General features: G+C 39.6%; 1 protein-coding gene across 2 annotated transcripts in view; it reads right to left on the reverse strand.

The window, feature by feature from the left end:
• Positions 1 to 17,948, reverse strand: part of hmcn1 (hemicentin 1) — a 78,695-nt gene that overhangs the window by 15,908 nt on the left and 44,839 nt on the right. For both annotated transcript variants that reach the window (XM_039692269.2, XM_089118739.1), the window contains exons 34-74: positions 17,718 to 17,887; positions 17,345 to 17,499; positions 17,107 to 17,230; positions 16,742 to 16,843; positions 16,439 to 16,615; positions 16,190 to 16,341; positions 15,948 to 16,071; positions 15,572 to 15,747; positions 15,240 to 15,336; positions 15,027 to 15,149; positions 14,684 to 14,839; positions 13,162 to 13,437; positions 12,634 to 12,801; positions 10,786 to 10,899; positions 9,880 to 9,966; positions 9,611 to 9,802; positions 9,352 to 9,525; positions 9,139 to 9,252; positions 8,887 to 9,032; positions 8,618 to 8,768; positions 7,983 to 8,171; positions 7,718 to 7,831; positions 7,429 to 7,616; positions 7,184 to 7,280; positions 6,858 to 7,019; positions 6,623 to 6,736; positions 6,300 to 6,502; positions 5,942 to 6,023; positions 4,957 to 5,088; positions 4,723 to 4,872; positions 4,483 to 4,642; positions 4,217 to 4,341; positions 3,930 to 4,113; positions 2,517 to 2,614; positions 2,148 to 2,426; positions 1,868 to 2,064; positions 1,654 to 1,735; positions 1,421 to 1,557; positions 862 to 1,003; positions 608 to 752; positions 402 to 529 (exon numbers count right to left, since the gene is read on the reverse strand). In XM_039692269.2, coding sequence (XP_039548203.2) covers positions 402 to 529; positions 608 to 752; positions 862 to 1,003; positions 1,421 to 1,557; positions 1,654 to 1,735; positions 1,868 to 2,064; positions 2,148 to 2,426; positions 2,517 to 2,614; positions 3,930 to 4,113; positions 4,217 to 4,341; positions 4,483 to 4,642; positions 4,723 to 4,872; positions 4,957 to 5,088; positions 5,942 to 6,023; positions 6,300 to 6,502; positions 6,623 to 6,736; positions 6,858 to 7,019; positions 7,184 to 7,280; positions 7,429 to 7,616; positions 7,718 to 7,831; positions 7,983 to 8,171; positions 8,618 to 8,768; positions 8,887 to 9,032; positions 9,139 to 9,252; positions 9,352 to 9,525; positions 9,611 to 9,802; positions 9,880 to 9,966; positions 10,786 to 10,899; positions 12,634 to 12,801; positions 13,162 to 13,437; positions 14,684 to 14,839; positions 15,027 to 15,149; positions 15,240 to 15,336; positions 15,572 to 15,747; positions 15,948 to 16,071; positions 16,190 to 16,341; positions 16,439 to 16,615; positions 16,742 to 16,843; positions 17,107 to 17,230; positions 17,345 to 17,499; positions 17,718 to 17,887 — 6,086 coding nt within the window. The remainder of the gene's footprint in view (positions 1 to 401; positions 530 to 607; positions 753 to 861; positions 1,004 to 1,420; positions 1,558 to 1,653; positions 1,736 to 1,867; positions 2,065 to 2,147; positions 2,427 to 2,516; positions 2,615 to 3,929; positions 4,114 to 4,216; positions 4,342 to 4,482; positions 4,643 to 4,722; positions 4,873 to 4,956; positions 5,089 to 5,941; positions 6,024 to 6,299; positions 6,503 to 6,622; positions 6,737 to 6,857; positions 7,020 to 7,183; positions 7,281 to 7,428; positions 7,617 to 7,717; positions 7,832 to 7,982; positions 8,172 to 8,617; positions 8,769 to 8,886; positions 9,033 to 9,138; positions 9,253 to 9,351; positions 9,526 to 9,610; positions 9,803 to 9,879; positions 9,967 to 10,785; positions 10,900 to 12,633; positions 12,802 to 13,161; positions 13,438 to 14,683; positions 14,840 to 15,026; positions 15,150 to 15,239; positions 15,337 to 15,571; positions 15,748 to 15,947; positions 16,072 to 16,189; positions 16,342 to 16,438; positions 16,616 to 16,741; positions 16,844 to 17,106; positions 17,231 to 17,344; positions 17,500 to 17,717; positions 17,888 to 17,948) is intronic.

Genomic DNA, 17,948 nt, shown 5'->3' on the forward strand with positions numbered 1-17,948 from the left:
TCTAACTGTTAACTTGTGTTAAACAACCAGTTCAAAACTAATATGTTTTGTGATTTGAACTAGATTAATTACGTTGTAGGGTTTACTTTCAATACCGAAAAAACTAGCTAATTTCTCTTTTTAGTTTTCATTTTAATTTTAGTTTAAGTTTTAGTAATTTTGTTATGTGGATTTGTCATTTTTATTTTTCAGATATATTTTGCCAAAGCAAAATGTCTAATTTTCTTTTTTTTTCTTTCAGTTTTTCATCTAATATTTATCTTTTATTTAATTTCAGCTTTAATTCGATTATCAAAACAGATTTTTGGTAGTTTTTAGATTTTGTTACAATAACAACACTGTTTTTTTTATCATATATAATATATGCACAATAACACTATTGCATGCATGTCAAGACTTACCATAAACCTGAAGATCTACTCTCTTGCGCTCTGTTCCCGCCTGGTTGGTGGCCATGCAAAGGTAGCGGCCCGTATCGGTCACCTGGGCTGAGAAGATGTGGAGTGAACCATCCTCACCAAACCTGTATCTAAACGTATAGGGTGTTTGTTATTTCCCATGAACAAAATTAGTTATGAAATGCTTTGAAGTGATGTGTGGTGCTGACCTGGGGTTGTTTCCTGCCAGGATGGATCCATGCTTCCTCCAGGTAATGCGTGGGGTGGGTACTCCATTCACAACACACTCCAGAACCACTGGTTGATGAATATTAACCAACACAGATTGAGGACCGTCCTTTATTGTGGGAGGGACTGAAGAGAGAATGTTTAAATTAGCATATTAGCTCATACACATTAATAAGCGAATAATATTTTCCTCAGGAACAAAGGTGCCTTAACGTGTATAGAAATTGCTAATCACCATTGACACTAAGGTTGAAGTGTCGTCTGGTTTCTCCAGCAACATTGCTGGCCACACAAGTGTACTGGGCACCATCTCTCAGCTCTGCATTGTTGATCTGCAGATAACGACCGCTGGACAAAACACGCACTCGTGGAGACATCTAGAGAAAACATTGTAAAAGCTATTTAGCTACATTAATTAATACACATTTATATTCATACCTCATTTTGTGTCATTTTAAAAAAAGAAGAACACTTTTGTTTAGCAAGGATGCATTAAATTGATCAAAAGTGACAGTAAAAATATTTATAATGTTACAAAAGATTTCTGTTTTAAATATATGCTGTTCTTTTGAAAAAGCACGATTGGTTTCAACATTGATAATAAGAAATGTTTCTTGAGGAAGGATCGTGTGACACTGAAGACTGGAGTAATGGCAGCTGAAAATCAAAAAAACTTATAGAAGAATGGGGGAACAAATTATAAAACTAAATAGTCACTTAACTACATTCAATAAACAGGAAAACCTCTAGAAATAATTAAGAAAAAAAATATCTATACTGTTTTCATTGGATACCTTCAGTGGTGCTCCATCTTTAAGCCAAGTGAGAGTTGGAGGTGGAACTGCATCTGATTTACATTCAAGGATCACCTGTCTGTTTTGCAGTACAAGCACATCTTGCACACCTGTGTCTCCAGCGATGTTGGGTGGCACTGTTTGAAGAAATTGTCGTTTAGCAAATTACTTTCAATGAGGTGACATTATATGTTGATATGATGGGAAACTTTGTAACTGCTTTTAAGACTCACCATGTACTCTGACTAGAAACTCTTTATCATCATCTCCAGCAGGGCTGGTTGCCAAACAGGTGTATCTTCCAGTGTTCTCCACCTGTACAAAGATGGGAGATAACACAACATGATTTAGGAACATGTCACGCTTTTGTCACATTGAGCAGCATTGGAGAAAATATAGGATCAAGATTGCTATTACCCATTTTGACACCACAATTGTAGTTTTTACCTGAGCAGAGGCAACTCTGAGCACCTCTCCATCTCTGAGAAGCCGTATGCTGTCTGTCTGAGGCAGAGGTCGCCCATCCTTCAGCCAGGTAAGTGTTGGTAAAGGTATGCCGTCGGCCTCACAAACCAGCTCCAAGACATGATTCACAACCACAGAGACCTCAGCAGGCACACCAGACCCATTGATCCGTGGTGGGTCTGAGAGAGGGGAAAGATGTCAATGAGTCTCTGACAGAAGGGGTCACTTTGGTTTTGTTTTATTTTGTCGTACTTTCTCTCACCCAGTACTTTGAGGCTGAAGTGGCGGCTTGCGTCCCCAGCCTGATTATGTGCAGTACAGGTGTAGCGTCCGGTGTGGTTGATGCTCACATGAGAAATCTGCAGGGTGCTGTTTTGGTTGAGGAGTGACAGGTGAGGATCTTTAGGTACTGCTGCACCATTTCTTAGCCAAGTAATGATTGGACTGGGCATCCCATCTGAAATGCAGATGAGAGAGGCTGTATTTCCTCTCACAACTGTTACTTCTTCTGTGCTGCCCGCCCCGTCCAAACTGGGAGGAACTGAGAAGAATGACAGTAAATTTATGGGTTTAATACTTCGTGGCATTTTCTACATTTTATCTCTGCAAATGCACAGGCAAGTTAACTCACCATACACCTGAAGGTGGTAGTGTCTGTTGTCCACTCCAGCTCTGTTGGAGGCCACACAAGTATAGCTCCCACCATCTGAAACCTGTGCACGAGCAATGCTAACACCAAAAATGACAATCAGATGCCAAGCATTTAGTGCTATAAATCATGCCATCAGCTCCATTCATAGCGGGATATGAACACCTGTCACTAGCAAAATGCGGGTACATGTTAGTACACGCGGGTACTACAGGAGGACTATGTACTCAATAAGAATCAAATAAAGGAATGGATTATTTTTTAACTTTTTGGTTCATTGTGCAAGTGCACAATTCAGTGTTTTTATTGTGTTTTAGTGTTTTTATAGTGTTTTATAGTGTTTTTATAGTGTTTTATAACACGAACAATTATTTTTGTTAACTGAAATTAAATATATATATATATACACACACATACACGTCAAGTCATGTCAAGTCAAGTATATTTATATAGCACTTTTCACAATATAGATTGCATCAAAGCAGCTTCACAGTATCAATCAAAACATAATGTTTGTTGTTATTTGTTATTATCTTAGTGGAAAAACATCCAGAATATTATATTATATTATATATACAGAAATATAAATATTACATAACAAACATAAACGTAAAAAAAATATTGCCTTGGGAACTAAATTAAATAGGTTTAAAGGTTTGGCAAACCCACAAATGAAAATTCTGTCATTCCAAACCCGTTAATCACCATTAATAAGACTTTCATTCATCTTCGGAACACAAATGAGGAAATTTTAAATTAAATCTGAGCGATTTCTGACAGTTCCGCAACTACCACTTTGACGCTTGAAAAAAGTTTATAAAGAGATCATCAAACTGATCTAGATGAATGCCGTTTGTCCAAATTTTCTGAAGAGACACAATCACTTTATACACTGAACAGATTTAATTTAGGCCTTTATTCACATATAACAGAACTGGCTCAGATTTCATTCAAAAATATTTCATTTGTGTTCTAAAGATGAATGAAAGTCTTACAGGTTTGGAACAACATGAGGTGATTATAAGATGACACAATTTTCATTTTAAGGTGAACTATCCCTTTAAGTAGTACTAAAATACAAAAAAAAAGATAATTTGGGAAAGCACATAAAAGTACTAAAATTCAAAATGAAAATGAAACCTGAAGGTACTCTGTAACTCAAATTAATATATATATATATATATATACTGTATATATGTATATATATTATAATACTAAAATAAATATTAAATTATAAAATCCTTAATTTTATATATTTGAAATGAAAATAGCTTGTAAAATGAAAACCTTCATCTCAAATTTAAAGAAATTAGGCAAGGTGTGGTTTAGATGCAAAAAAATATATATATTTCCCACCCTGCGATCATCATGATTTAAACAAGTTAGATCTCTTACCGGAGGACCTGGCCAGCAGACAGCAGGCGGATCTGAGACGATATTGGAAGGGGCAGACTGTTCTTTAGCCAGTTGAGCTGTGGAGGTGGAGAACCGCTCGCTACACACTCTATATTTACTGAGCTGTCCAGCACCGCGATCAGTTCCTTGGCAGCAGGTCCGTTCCCCTGGATAAGAGGAGGAACTGGGAACAGGACATGCAGCTATCAAATGTCTGGGAAAATACTACTGCTGTGTAGTGAAAAATTATGTTCCACTTCTCACATTCATGTAAAGATACAACTCACCATATACATTCAGGCTGAATATTCGGTCTTCCTCTCCAGCCTGATTGGTGGCCACACATGTGTATTTTCCACTGTCAGATGTGTGGATGGCTGTCACAGTCAAAGTGCTACCATCCGTGCTAATTCTGAGGAAAGGTTGACTTGCGTTCACCCTTATGACTTCTATTGTCTCATTACCAAGAAAATCATTATGCAAAAGTACTATGTAGAGAATACACTGGATAGTTTTACAGCATAAAGGCACAAAAATCTAACAATGCTCTCACTTGATGTTCTTCTGGGCAGTTCTGCTAAGTGTCTTTCCATCCTTCAGCCACTGGATCTCAGGGGTTGGAGTTCCTTCAGCACGGCACACGAGCTGGATGCTGTCATTCAGCAGAACACTCATCTCACTAGGTAACTCTGATCCTACAATGATTGGTGGGACTAAAGAACAGACAATCCAGATGGTAATTTGGTAAAACTACTAGATGCATGTTTGTTTAATTTAATAAATGCTTCTGTACCTTGCATTATAAGTTGGTAGTTTTTGCGGGCCTTGCCCTCCACATTGGACGCCAAACAGGTGTAAGTGCCGCTGTCAGATAACTGTGAACGGGCAATCTGCAGCTTACTGCCCCCGGACAGGATATGCATATCCACAGACTCTGAATTCTCTAGAAATACAATAAAAACAAGCATAATTTGACTTTATAATGCCAAATGTAAAGTTTAAGTGATCTGAAGCTCATCTATCTCACCAATCACTTTGCCGTTCTTCAACCAGGTAAGCGAGGGAGGAGGGATCCCTGAAGCATCACAGGCGAAGGTGACAGGATTACCGATGGTTTCCACCACACGCTCCATTGCTGGGCCGTCCAGCCGTGGGGGAACTGCATGTCAAAGGGGAAATAAAAAAATTTACATATGAGATTCTTTAAAACGAGATCTAAATTCAGCAGGATCAGTCGGGTAGAAAACTTATTCTAAGCTTATTCTAACCGTGTGAATTTTAAGTGGGAGCAGGAAAAAAAAAAAACAATCCCGTGGCGTGCAGACCTCTATATCATGCTTAATATAACATAACCCACAAAAAATATGAGGGTTTATTTTGTTTAAAGCAGTATGAGGTAAATATTTTCAACAAGATATTAAGAAATATTTCTTGAACACCAAATTAGAGTCATGCGGCACTGAAGACAGGAGTAATGGCTGCTGAAAATTCCGCTTTGCCATCACAGGAATACATTTTTAATAATTTAATAAATTATTCATTTATTTGAATAATAATTGAATTAATATTATATTATTAAATCATTCATATAAATTGTAATAATATTTCAAATTAATGTTTTTTAAACAAAAGAAATGGAGCCTTGGTGAGCATAATATAATTATAAATAATACAAATAATAATCTTAAATATATATATATATATATATATATATATGAAGAGTTCAGATGCAAAAGCCTCTAAATGCCATTTGAAATTTTCTTCTTTAATGATGATTTTTATCAAACTTGTATATTTAAGTTCAGTAATTTCACTTAAATAACAATTAATAGGTAATTATCATTGCCATTTAAGTGAAATTACTGAACTTAAATATACAAGCTTGATAAAAATCATCATTAAAGAAGAAAATTTCAAATGGCATTTAGAGGCTTTTGCATCTGAACTTTTCATATATACACCCACACACAGAGACTTTTAAGTATATATACATTGCAGTTCCTGTTTCTCACCATGGATGTTGAGATGGAAGTTCTTGTCCACTTGACCTGCTACATTTGTGGCCTTACAGATATACTGCCCAGTATCTGACAACTGAGAGAGAAAGAGTGATTTAAACTTCTTGAAACAAACGCTTTACTTTATTTTCTGAAGTAAATGTGAGTGTTGCGTGTGCAGTACAAAATTCACCACCATTAATTGGGTGCTAGGTGTCTGCTCACTGGCCTATTATACATATATATATATATATATATATATATATATATATATATATATATATTTTTTTTTTTTTTTACTCATTTTATCACTACCAAAATCATACATCCACTTAACTTCATCTAAAGCACCTGCTAATTTTCTCACACACACCTCTGTTTCTCTCAGTTCCAACATTTGCCCATCAGCCAGTATGCGCAGATGTGCAGTCTCAGTGATGGGCCGTCCATTCTTATACCAGGTAATGATGGGAGGAGGCACTGCATTAGATTCACACTCCAAAGTAACAGATTTCCCCACCAGTACATTTAACACCACTGGAAGATCCCCACTGCTGTGTCTGATACTGGGGGGCACTGGGAAACCAGATACCAGTCATTTAGATCAGTGACTTCCCAGAAATGTTGAAATATTAAAAATGTTGTAATTCATATTAAAACAAAGATTGTCTGCCATACTTCACAGTACATACTGACCATATACTGTAAGATAAATTATTTTTTGGGCTTCTCCTGCTGGGTTCATGGCCACACAGCTGTATTTCCCACCATCAGACATCTTTGCTTTCAGGATCTGGAGAGTACGACCACCTAGACAGAGAATGTGAGTAAGAGGTGGAGTGGAGGAAGAGAGATTTATGTGTAATATGTATACACATACAGTGATGAACACTATGTAGTCCCTCTATAATGTGTCAGTAAGCATGCGTACCAGGCATTATGAGTGCGTTGGTGCTGGCCTGTAAAGGTCTCCTGTCTTTGAACCAGCTAAGAGTGGGAGGTGGGAGTCCAGTGGCCTCACAGTTTAGAGATATAAAATTATTCACCACCACAGTCACATTCTCCTCTCTGATGCCCACAATAGAGGGAGACACTGACAACAAACACAAACAAACATGATATCACAAATAATTAGTTGAAGCTTAAACAGTAGAGTATAGCACTAGTACCCGCAACGTCATGGGTTTAATTACCAGTTAATGCATTAACTGATAAAAAGCATGAGTTAAATGCAATATAAATGCAAGATAGACTCACCATGCACATGAAGGTTGAATGATTTCTCGGCTGTTCCAGCAAGGTTTTGAGCCACACACACATAGCGTCCTGTATCTGTCACCTGTGCATTCAAAATCTATAAAACACAAAAAATATGTAAATATTTTATCTTAAAAATAACTTCAATACTCTCTCTCTCTCTCTCTCTCTCTCTCTCTCTCTCTCTCTCTATATATATATATATATATATATAAATATCAACTGTTACATCACTGTTAGATCACCTGCAGTGTCCTGCCATTGGACAGAAGTCTGTGTGTGTTGTCTGGGGTGAGGGGTTGACTGTCTTTGATCCAGCTAATTTTAGGAGTGGGACTTCCATCCACCTGACACTCCAGTAATGTGGTCTTATTAACCAGCACTGTGACCTCATCAGGCAGGTCACCATCAGCTCCACGAATCGAGGGCGGCACTATCAAAATCCAAGTGATCAGACAAAAAAAGACTTTCAGTTGTTGTCCTTATAATGTTTAGAATTAAAAAAAAAAGGGTAAACACTCAGGTTGGACTCACACAACACTCTGACATCATATTGGATGGAGTCTTCTCCAGCCTCATTCACAGCCACACAAGTGTATCTCCCAGAATCCTTTGCTTGAGCTCGAGGGATCTGGAGGACTCTTCCGCCTATGTGAGAAATAATGTAAAAAAAAACAACAAAAAAACAAACATAGTGAAATTCTTGTTTACTCATACAGAACATAGCATCAAAGTATCAACATATTTAACAAATTATTTTTCCATGATATAATCAAAAAATTTCAATGCAGCCTCTCACCAGGAAGAATGAGTATTTTATCATTAGAGGTCAGCAGGTGCCCATCTTTGTACCAAGTGAGTACAGGAGGGGGGACGGCATTGGTCTCACAGTACAGGGAGAAGGGATTATTAAGGATCACATCCTTCACGTCTCCATTATTACCAAGGCCAGAGTCAGAGTCTCCAAAGCCTCGGAAACTTGGGGGAACTGAGCCACAGACAGGATTTAAGTATTATAAACAGGGATAAAGCCTGAAGATAATTGCACCAAATCCAGAGACAAACGGTTTAAAACAAGCTGAAAACGAGATCCAGACATAATACATTAAGCACCCACTAGGGGCAGTCATACTCCTTTTTTAAAGTTGGTGTTTCTCAAACGTTCTTTTGATCATTCCTCATATTCCTGTGATAGCAAAGCTGAAATCTCAGCAGCCATTACTTCAGACTTCAGTGTCACATGATCCTTAAGGAATCGTTATTTGGTGCTCATTCAGAAACATTCAGGATTCTTTGATGAATAGAACATTCAAAAGAACAGCAGTAATTTGAAAGAGAAATTTGTTACATTTTAGATTTCTTTACTGTCACTTTTGAATTAAATGAATGAATTAAATGCAATTTTGCATTTTGAACTTGGAAAGCCCTTTTCACCTTGTATATTTACATCAAAGTCCTTCTCATCCTCTCCAGCGATGTTGGTGGCTACACAGGTGTAACGACCTGTATCGGACACTTGAGTGTGTTTAATCTGAACTATACGACCGTTTGCTGTGATACTGAGGTGACCATCTGCTTTCAGGATCTGCAGAGAGAAACACAGTGGAGTGAAAACTCAAGAGTTGCAAATAAATTTTCATAAAGGAGTGAAAAACTGCATATTTTTGTCATATACTGTATCTTAGTATGAATGCATTTCTCACCTGGCCATCCTTGTACCACACTAGCGTAGGTGTTGGGATAGCCTGAGCTTCACACTCCAGTGTAAGGGTGTTGTTAACTTTAATTTTCACCTCTTTGGGGGCCAGACTCTCCCCTGGGATGTCATTTTTATTGATAACTGGAGGGACTGCAAGAAAGGAACATGTATAAATAGGTACAGATAACTAACACACAAAGAGTGTTATATTCCTCTACACCAAAAGGTGGCGATGTTGCTCAGTTCTCACACGCACCGAAAACTTTCACCTCATAGTTCTTCAGTGTCTCTCCAGCCTCGTTAGTCGCCACACATGTATATCTCCCAGCATCCTCTTCTTTAGCATTCAAGATCTGTAAAGTGCGACCACCTGGCACAAGATACAGTAGTTAGCGAGCTGGTCACATAAGAAATGTTGGATATGAACATCTGAATAATTTTATGCTACAGATCCATAAAGATATCTGACCTGGAAGTACCCTGACGTTGCGGCTGGATTCAAAGGGTGTGCCATCTTTGAGCCAAGTGATGATGGCAGGGGGGTATGACTGGGCTTCGCAAACAAGAGATGTAGGACTATTAAGTGTCACAGTAACCTCTTCAGCTGAACCTTCTGGACCAGAACCAGCGATGGTGGGAGAAACTGGGAGAGGAAACATAAATAAGTACACACTACAATAGAGACTACAAAGAGACATTCTAACTCCCCCCATCCAAACATACAGTACCTAACACATTGAGGTTGAAGTGTCTGCTCCTGTCTCCAGCGCTGTTAGAGGCCAGACAGCTATACCTGCCTGTGTCGGACACTTGCGATCCACTGATCTGAAGGAAACGCCCATTTGACATCACCTGCATCCTTGCGTCACTAGTCAATGGTTGCCCATCCTTCAGCCATGTGATCTCTGGAACTGGATAACCTAGACAACCCAAAAAATTGGTTAATCAAAGGTAAGTGATCAGGACAGAAGCCAATCTTGTAATTTATGTCACTTACCGGTGACCTCACAGGCCAAAATTATGTTCTGTTTTTCCTTCACTTTCAAATCCTCCACTGTGCCCTCGTTCACAATGCTGGGCGGCACTGAATTTGACAGAATAAAGATGAAAATAAACATTTCAAAGTCTAGTGATATTCCTAAACAACATGTTAACCACCACATGTGTGCTCCTGACTGAAAGCTTGCTAGGTAAGTAACTATGCTAACCTCTAAACTATGCTCCTTGATTTGTTTTTGCTTGGATCTATGGATAAAAAGCCAATCCAGGAATGAAACCAGTGAAAAATTCCATCCAAGACGGTTGACATAGTCAAGGATAATGGTTTAAATATAGCTGTATTCAAAACAATAATAAAAAATAGCACCATATATTGAGTTGTTAGGGTAGCAAGCTTTGAGTCGAACGCTCATTTGTTGTAAATTTTAGACACAAATTAAAAAAAAAATGTAGATACAAACTGTTCAAGATAAGTCAAGCTCAAGATATTTTCATGTTTTATTAAATTACATAAATCCACTACGTTTTTTTACATTGTCTTGAAAAAGCCAGTTGCTAAAAAGTGCTGTGTTCATTTGTTAATATTATCTTGATGAACAAAACATGAAAGTATCATAAACTTGTGTTGGTCAGAGAGCTTATTTTCTACAATAATTAAAATCCCAATGGTAAAATCCTATTGGCTTTTTTCAAGGGAACCAGAGTAATGCTAACCTCTGGGTCGGCCTACACAAATATGTCATTCTCTTATCCCTCTATTGGAATAATCTGTGAGTATTAGTCAGTTTTTGTGAAAAGCACTACTGTTGCGGAGTTGTTGCCTGTGAAGACTGTTTCAAATCAATAAGTTAACAGACAGACAGCTACAAAAAACACCCCTAACTCATGTACAGTGCTGTGTTACCCAGGACATTTAAGTCGAAGTTCTTCCGCTCCTCTCCAGCAGAGTTGGACACGATGCAGGTGTATCTCCCAGCATCCTCACTTGCAGCATGCATCAAACGCAGGCCTCGTCCTCCTGAGATTATTGTAGACATATATGAGACTCATCTGTCGGGTCCATGGTAACTGGTAACAGCACAGGTGACTGAATGATGGAATGATTTCTGCACACTGAATTAAAAGGCTAGGCCGTTTGTACTTCTCTCAGGGAATTACTTAACTATAAATCAAGAGCCTGAGATTTACTCAGAGGAGAAATGCATCTGCAGAACGAATAACGAGTTTCACTTTGTCTTTGAAAAAACAGGCTTCATAAATGTCCCTACTGGTTTGGTAAGAAACAGGAGACCTTCAAGTTAACAGCTGTTCAAACAGAGCTTAACCAATCAACACAAGTCAAACGTCCCATTTTCATCCTTTAAACGAATAATTATCACTCCCCAGGAGAGCGCTAAGCTAATCACCTTAACAAATACGTCATTCTCTTTTCTTCCCTGATGTCCCTTTCTCTTACAGTACAATGAGGAAAGGAGTTTGGGGTCAGCCAGAAATTATATACAGTATATCTTTGGATGAGAATTGCAATAGGGGTGGGAATCTCAGGGTACTCAAAATATGATACGAAACATGGCTCACGATACCAATAATATCACGATAATTCTACGATAATCAATTTATTTCTAAACAATCCTTAATGGATACATCGCGGTGTCTAACTGTGAAAACAAAATGCCCATGAAAAGGCTAAGTGCAGGTTTTCTCTCTTTATTCAAGTCCAAAACCGCACAAGATTTTTTTTTCCGGTCTGTAAATTAAATTGAACATTTTAAGTAAATAAAACATTTTCAAGGAGATCAGGCTGATGGCGTTGCAAGTGGCTTTGCATGTTTTGGTATTACCCATGCACTTTAATTTTACTAGGCAGTTATTGTATATTGCGTACTCTTTGTCGATTTCGTAAGTCCCATGTATGGTATAAAAACCAAAGTGTGTCCAGACTTTGGACTTAAATGTGGCTGGGGCATCTATGATTTTACTCACTCCTCGTCCCGTTAAAAAACTCTTTTTCTTAGGCTAGTTAACTTGTGTTCACGTCTCCCTAATTCATGTGTTGAGCACCACCTCAAGGAGCCATGAAGTACCGAAGCTGGGAGCAGGGAAATCTATTTAGAGCGCCATATTTTATTAATTAAAATATTGATATTTGGCACCAGCGTATTGATTCTGGAATTGCACGGAGAAGGGCAACAATATGTTTCCCTATTGATATTTTGTCCCACCCCTACTTTGCAATGCAGGCAATAGGGCTAGCAACACTTCTAATCCTTTATTGACCTGGCAAAATTACAGACTGAATATGTGATCAATAATGTGTCTATCTTACATATTGTGGTCCTGTTTTCTGTCCAGTTCCATGTCTTTGTGGCATACTGGCGGACAGTCTGCGATTAGCTCAGCACAGACTCCCTTACAATGTGGTTCATTTATGCAGGTGACCTCCGGGAAGTTTATGATGTCTAAGGTTACAGTGATGGATGTACCTCATACTTGCTGCTAGCAGAGGATCAGTCTCTGTTTACACTGGAAGCCGAAAATGGAGAGTTTATGAGAACATCTGTCCGGCTATTTTTCTTTTCAGTTACCCGCTGATCTGTGGTGTTTGGCTGCTTACTGAAGCTATCTTTTTAACTTGAGTTATTACACCTGGTTAATCTGGCTAATCTGTTAACTGTTACTGAGCACCTTACCTAGACTCAGTGGTGTAGACATTCTGGAGCAAGACAAATGCATTCATTAAAGGAGTTGGTACCTGCGATGACCCGAACAGAGCTAGACATGCTGATCAGTTGGCCGTCTTTAAGCCACGTGATGGCTGGTGGTGGCATTCCAGAAGCTTCACAGGTGAGAACGACCGGGTTCTTCACAACAACACTCACATTCTCGGGCATCTGCGTCTGACCGATGATGGTGGGAGGAACTGAATAGATGATGGACATAAAATGTCAGTATATGTGAATGACAACAACAACAATAAAAAACCTATAGGAATAAGTAACGTTACTTTAATAGTTTTCTAGAATTTTGTTAGTTTTATGAAGAACAGTTACAGCTGAATTGATTAAACACTAAACTAATGATACATAATAGAATAAAATGATCCACTAAAATAATAAAAATAGAATATTATAAAATATTTTTAAATAGTTAAAATGATCAAATAATAACATCACCTAAATATTTGGAAGACCTGTGGAAATTGAGAAAAGTTTTCAGGATAATCCATTGATGCTAGTGGCTCAGAAACTACACATAAAGAAAACTTAAACTTTTTTCTTACCATGAATATTGACGTCATATTTCCTGTCAGCCTGTCCTGCCACATTGACAGCGATACAGGTGTATCGTCCAGTGTCAGCCACTTGAGCATCCTGGATGCGTAAAAGTTGGCCCTCGTTGAGTATTTGAGCCCTGCTGCCGGTGCTCAGGGGTCTACCGTCTTTCATCCATGATATGGCAGGTCTGGGGACCCCATCTGCTTCACACTTCAGAGTGATATCTCCACCTCGCGTCACTGTCTCCTCATCCTGATTTGAGGAGCTGATGGAGGGACGAACTGTTTGGAGTGAAGGAAAGAAGAAACATGGTGGAATAAAGAGGATTACTGTATTTTTATGAGGTACATTTGAGTTAACTCTGGGTGATATGGCCCAAAAAAAAAAATTCCAATCCTGATTGGCGCTGCGTCACAACGTGACATTTGACCGTGAACCATGGAAGCTATAATGGGCTTGCATGCAATGTGAGCTTCTGCCTCTCAGGACATTCAGCTCCAGTCTGCAGTGTTTGATGTTTGAGGCTCGCGCATCTCAGATAGTGGGGGTCGCAGTTGGAGATAGCAGAGGAGTTCGAGATGGCCTCTACCCTTTGTCGACCTATGCCTTCTGTCTTCAGCTCTCTCGCTCAGGATCCGGAAGCCCGCTCCGCGGCTAGAAAGCCTGATACTGGGGCTGTCTAGTTCTGAAGAATTGGACATCCTTAGCTTTGATGCAAGGGATACTGAGTACTCGCCAACTCTATTACCTGTATATGATGATCTTTTGGAGTTAGGACCTGCCTTTCTTTCCCAATCTCCATACTGAGGTATCGAGAAAAGGCCATTCTCTTCCCATATTTCCAGCCCCATTTCTTCTAATTATTCATTGATCCTGGGGCTCAGGGAGAATGGCTATGGGCTGATGCCTATGATAGAAGAGACTTTAGCATCATATCTCATCCCTAACGTTAAGTCATCCCTTAAGGCCCTGACACTGTCCACCAAACCCTACATAGTTACAACTTTTTTGGTGGGCAAAGCTTATATGGCTGCAAGTTGGGCTGTAGCATTCCTCCACACAATGGCCATCTTGCAAGTGTACCAGTTCGACTTGTTAAGGGACCTCGATGAGGGCGAGGGGGTCACAGACCTGTCTCTCTGGACTACCAAGGGGACGGCTTGGGCCATCAACGCTCCATGGCAGCATTAGTAGCTACGGAGGGGAAACTCTGGGTAAACCTCTCTGGCATCAAGGAGAAGGACAAGACCTTACTCCTTGATGCCCTGCTGTCAGATGTCGAGAGGTTCCAGGAGGCTAAGTGACAATCGGCCATTCCAGTCTTGACGTCAAACCTACAGTAGGCTTCTGTGGGCGGTCCCCCGCAGAGGGAGCAATGAGAATTCGCTCCAAGGAGCCCTCAGAAAATCGAATTGTTAACCTGCCACCTTTGGCGCTTCAGGGTGCATTAGTTTCCAAACAAACACTCATCTCAGTGTTCAAAAGAACAAGGGGTACAGAATCAATTTTGGAGAAAAGATCCTGTACCGTAGACTTGCAGATTGTACTCTTTCATCGCACTGCCAGCTGCACTTGTTGCCAGACAGGTGTAAGAGAAAGCATCTGCCTTCTCAGCACTGGAAATCTGCAGCTGCCGTCCACCAGAAAGAACACGCACACGTGAATCTCCCTTTAGCTCTGAGCCTAAAAGACACACAAAATAAAACACAAACTTAGAGTAAGAGTTTGTTGAAATGTGACTAATAGTAGAGTATAGTATACTATAGAGTATTAGGTTTAAAATGACAATAAATGTAATGAGGATAGTGATGAGGAGTTTTATAATCTGTAGGAGGATGGTGATGATGAAAACAGTCATGATGAGCCTCACCGTTTTTCTTCCAGGTGAGATGGGGAGGAGGGATCCCACTGGACTCACAAACAAGTGTCATGAGGCTGCCCTCAATCACAGTCAGAGAAGACACCTCATCAGATCCACGGATACTGGGAGGAACTGGGGGAAAAAATAATAGAAAGAGATACAATTATATTATACATTATAATTTGACTCAAGTTCTGTTTATATGAAATTTTAAGCACTCACCCCACACGTTCAGGTTATAGTGCTTCTCCGTTTTTCCTGCCACATTGATTGCCTCACATGTATACCTGCCTGTGTCCTGGACCTGAGCACTGGTAATCTACAAATACAAAATAATTATCAAATTAATACCATCTAATGCCTTTTAAATTAAAAGAACAGCAATCCAAATGCTTCATGATGCAAGGGTGTTGTAATTTCCAGGGTGTAGTTATATGGTTCCTATGGTAGGCTGGGTGGTTGCTAGAGACCTGCTAGTGTTATCTGGGTGATTGCTAGGTTGTTGCTTTCTGGCCCAAGTCAAAACAGCTTACAGGCTGATGAATTTACTGTACCTTAAGAAAGCTGCCATCTTCTGACAGGCTGAGTCCTGGTTTTCTATATAGCGGTCGTCCATCTTTCCTCCAGCTCAATGCAGGGGGAGGGATGGCATCGCTCTGACAATGCAGCTGCACTGACAGACCCATCAGAACAGTTTTGTTTACCTCCTCACCCATGATGTTGGGTGGCACTGAGGGACAGAGACACACACACACACACACATAGATAAATTCATCCTTGGTGAATAACAGTGTTATTATCTTTAAAAAAAACTTTTGTTCAAGACTTTTGAACAGTAGTGTAAACACATATAAAACTACTTTCAACAACTGAGTTAACCTGAAATACACAAATGATCAGGTTTAGAGTAAGAGTGTTTTCTGAGCTCACCGTACACACGTAGGTCATATTCTCTGTGCTGTTCTCCACCTGCATTTACAGCCACACAGGTGTAATGACCTGTGTCACTGACCTGCGCACTAACGAATGACAACACCCTGCCACTTGACAATACCTAGCAAAAGAGGAAATTGAAAAATTATATAACATGTTCATAACCTCAAAGCAGAGTTGACTGCAAACCAATATCTGTAAGTACGCATGACAGCATCCAAACTCCTTCATGCACAGACCTGGACGCCATCTGAGAAGCTGGAGACAGGTCTGCCTTCTTTAAGCCAGGTGAGGCTGGGCATGGGAACTCCTGAGGCTTCACACTCTAACCTGACTGGCTCATTCACCACCACTGTTTTCATTCCTCCTTTGCTTGAAATGGAGGGGGGAACTAATGGAAAGAGACAGAAAACATTCGATTATTAAACCCAGGAAATATGTCAGGAAAAATAGTCAAACGTTTGACTGAAAGATTGTTTCATACTCACCATACACCTGCAGACTGTATGAGAGCTCAGTGCTGCCGGCCACATTGATGGCCACACATTTGTAGAGTCCAGCATCTGACACCTGCGCACGGTCAATCTCCAGCACCTGACCTCTACTCAGAATATTAACACCTGCAGCGTTCGTCAATGGACGACTGTCTTTATACCACGTCACAGCTGCAGCAGGAAAGGTATGAGGGAAAAAAATGAGTCTAAACTACACCACCTGTACTTTTGTAAGCTATTACTAGCCAGTTCAAATGTAATATTGCCCTAAAAAACAGGAAATGAAGTATGACTCACCTGGCAAAGGACTTCCTGTTGCCTTACACTTCAGCTGAATTTGGAAGCCAGCAAGGATGGTTTCATTGAGTGTCTCTCCAGCATACTGGATGCTGGGAGGTTCTATAAAACACATGCACAAATTTATTTACCATGGTGCATGTTAGGGTGTTTAGGTGAATTTCAATCAATATCCAGTATATATACATTTTTGATTGATTTAATTCATTATAATGGGATATTTTTAGAGGTTTAGATTAGATGTTGAATGGTTCCACAAATTGGCATTATGCAAAATATAATTTCTTAATTTTTCTTTTGATTTTGACAGTGTTTTGGGAAATCACAGTTAATATGCTTGTGCTGGCTGTTTTTGTATTTCCTACCATGCACACTGAGACGAATGTGCTGTTGTGCCTCGCCTGCCGCATTAGTTGCCACACACGTATATTTCCCAGCATCCTCCAGCCTGGCCTTCTTTATGTGCAATACCCTGCCAGCGGATTCCAGCTAAATGCCAGATGGAAAAATAATGAGAGAGAGGAGGTAGTATATGTGGATATGTAAACCTCCTCAAACACTTGATTTACTTTAAAAGGTTTCTGTCATGCTTTAAAGTCGGACCTTCAGAAATTCTTGTGTCGTGTCCACAGGACGGCCATCTTTGAGCCATGTAATGCTGGGAGGGGGAATTCCACTGACCACACACTGAAGGCTGATTGATGTGTGGAGGACCACTGACCTCTCAGCTGGACCAGTGGAACGAATAGCTGGGGAGACTGACAGACAAATATTACAGAAATAAACAATAAAAATTTAATAAACATGTATCTGAAACTTATACTTTATAACTTTTTTTTATAACTTTTATAACTTAGAAAAACCTGAAAATTCACCTTAGGCTTCATCTCTGTGAGCAGTTAACGCAAACATAAACTAAAAATATTAGCAAAAATTAATTGACAGATGTTAAATCAAAATATATAATGATCATTACCATGTACAGACACTTTAAACTCTCTCTCTTGTTCTCCAGCCTCGTTGGTCGCTACACAGTGAAAAAGAGCTGTATCAGACACCTGAGCACGCGAGATGACCAATCGACGGCCGTTTGAAGTTATCCGCACCCCTTCGCCCTGCCTCACCGGTACGCCATCCTTCAGCCACCTTCAGAGATAGACATGCAAATGAGTGACATTTTAGTTCTGCAGATACAGTATGATTATGT

This window comes from Pimephales promelas, chromosome 13 (assembly GCF_988280905.1).
Source record: "Pimephales promelas chromosome 13, fPimPro1.hap1.1, whole genome shotgun sequence".
NCBI classification, from domain to species: Eukaryota; Metazoa; Chordata; class Actinopteri; order Cypriniformes; family Leuciscidae; genus Pimephales; species Pimephales promelas.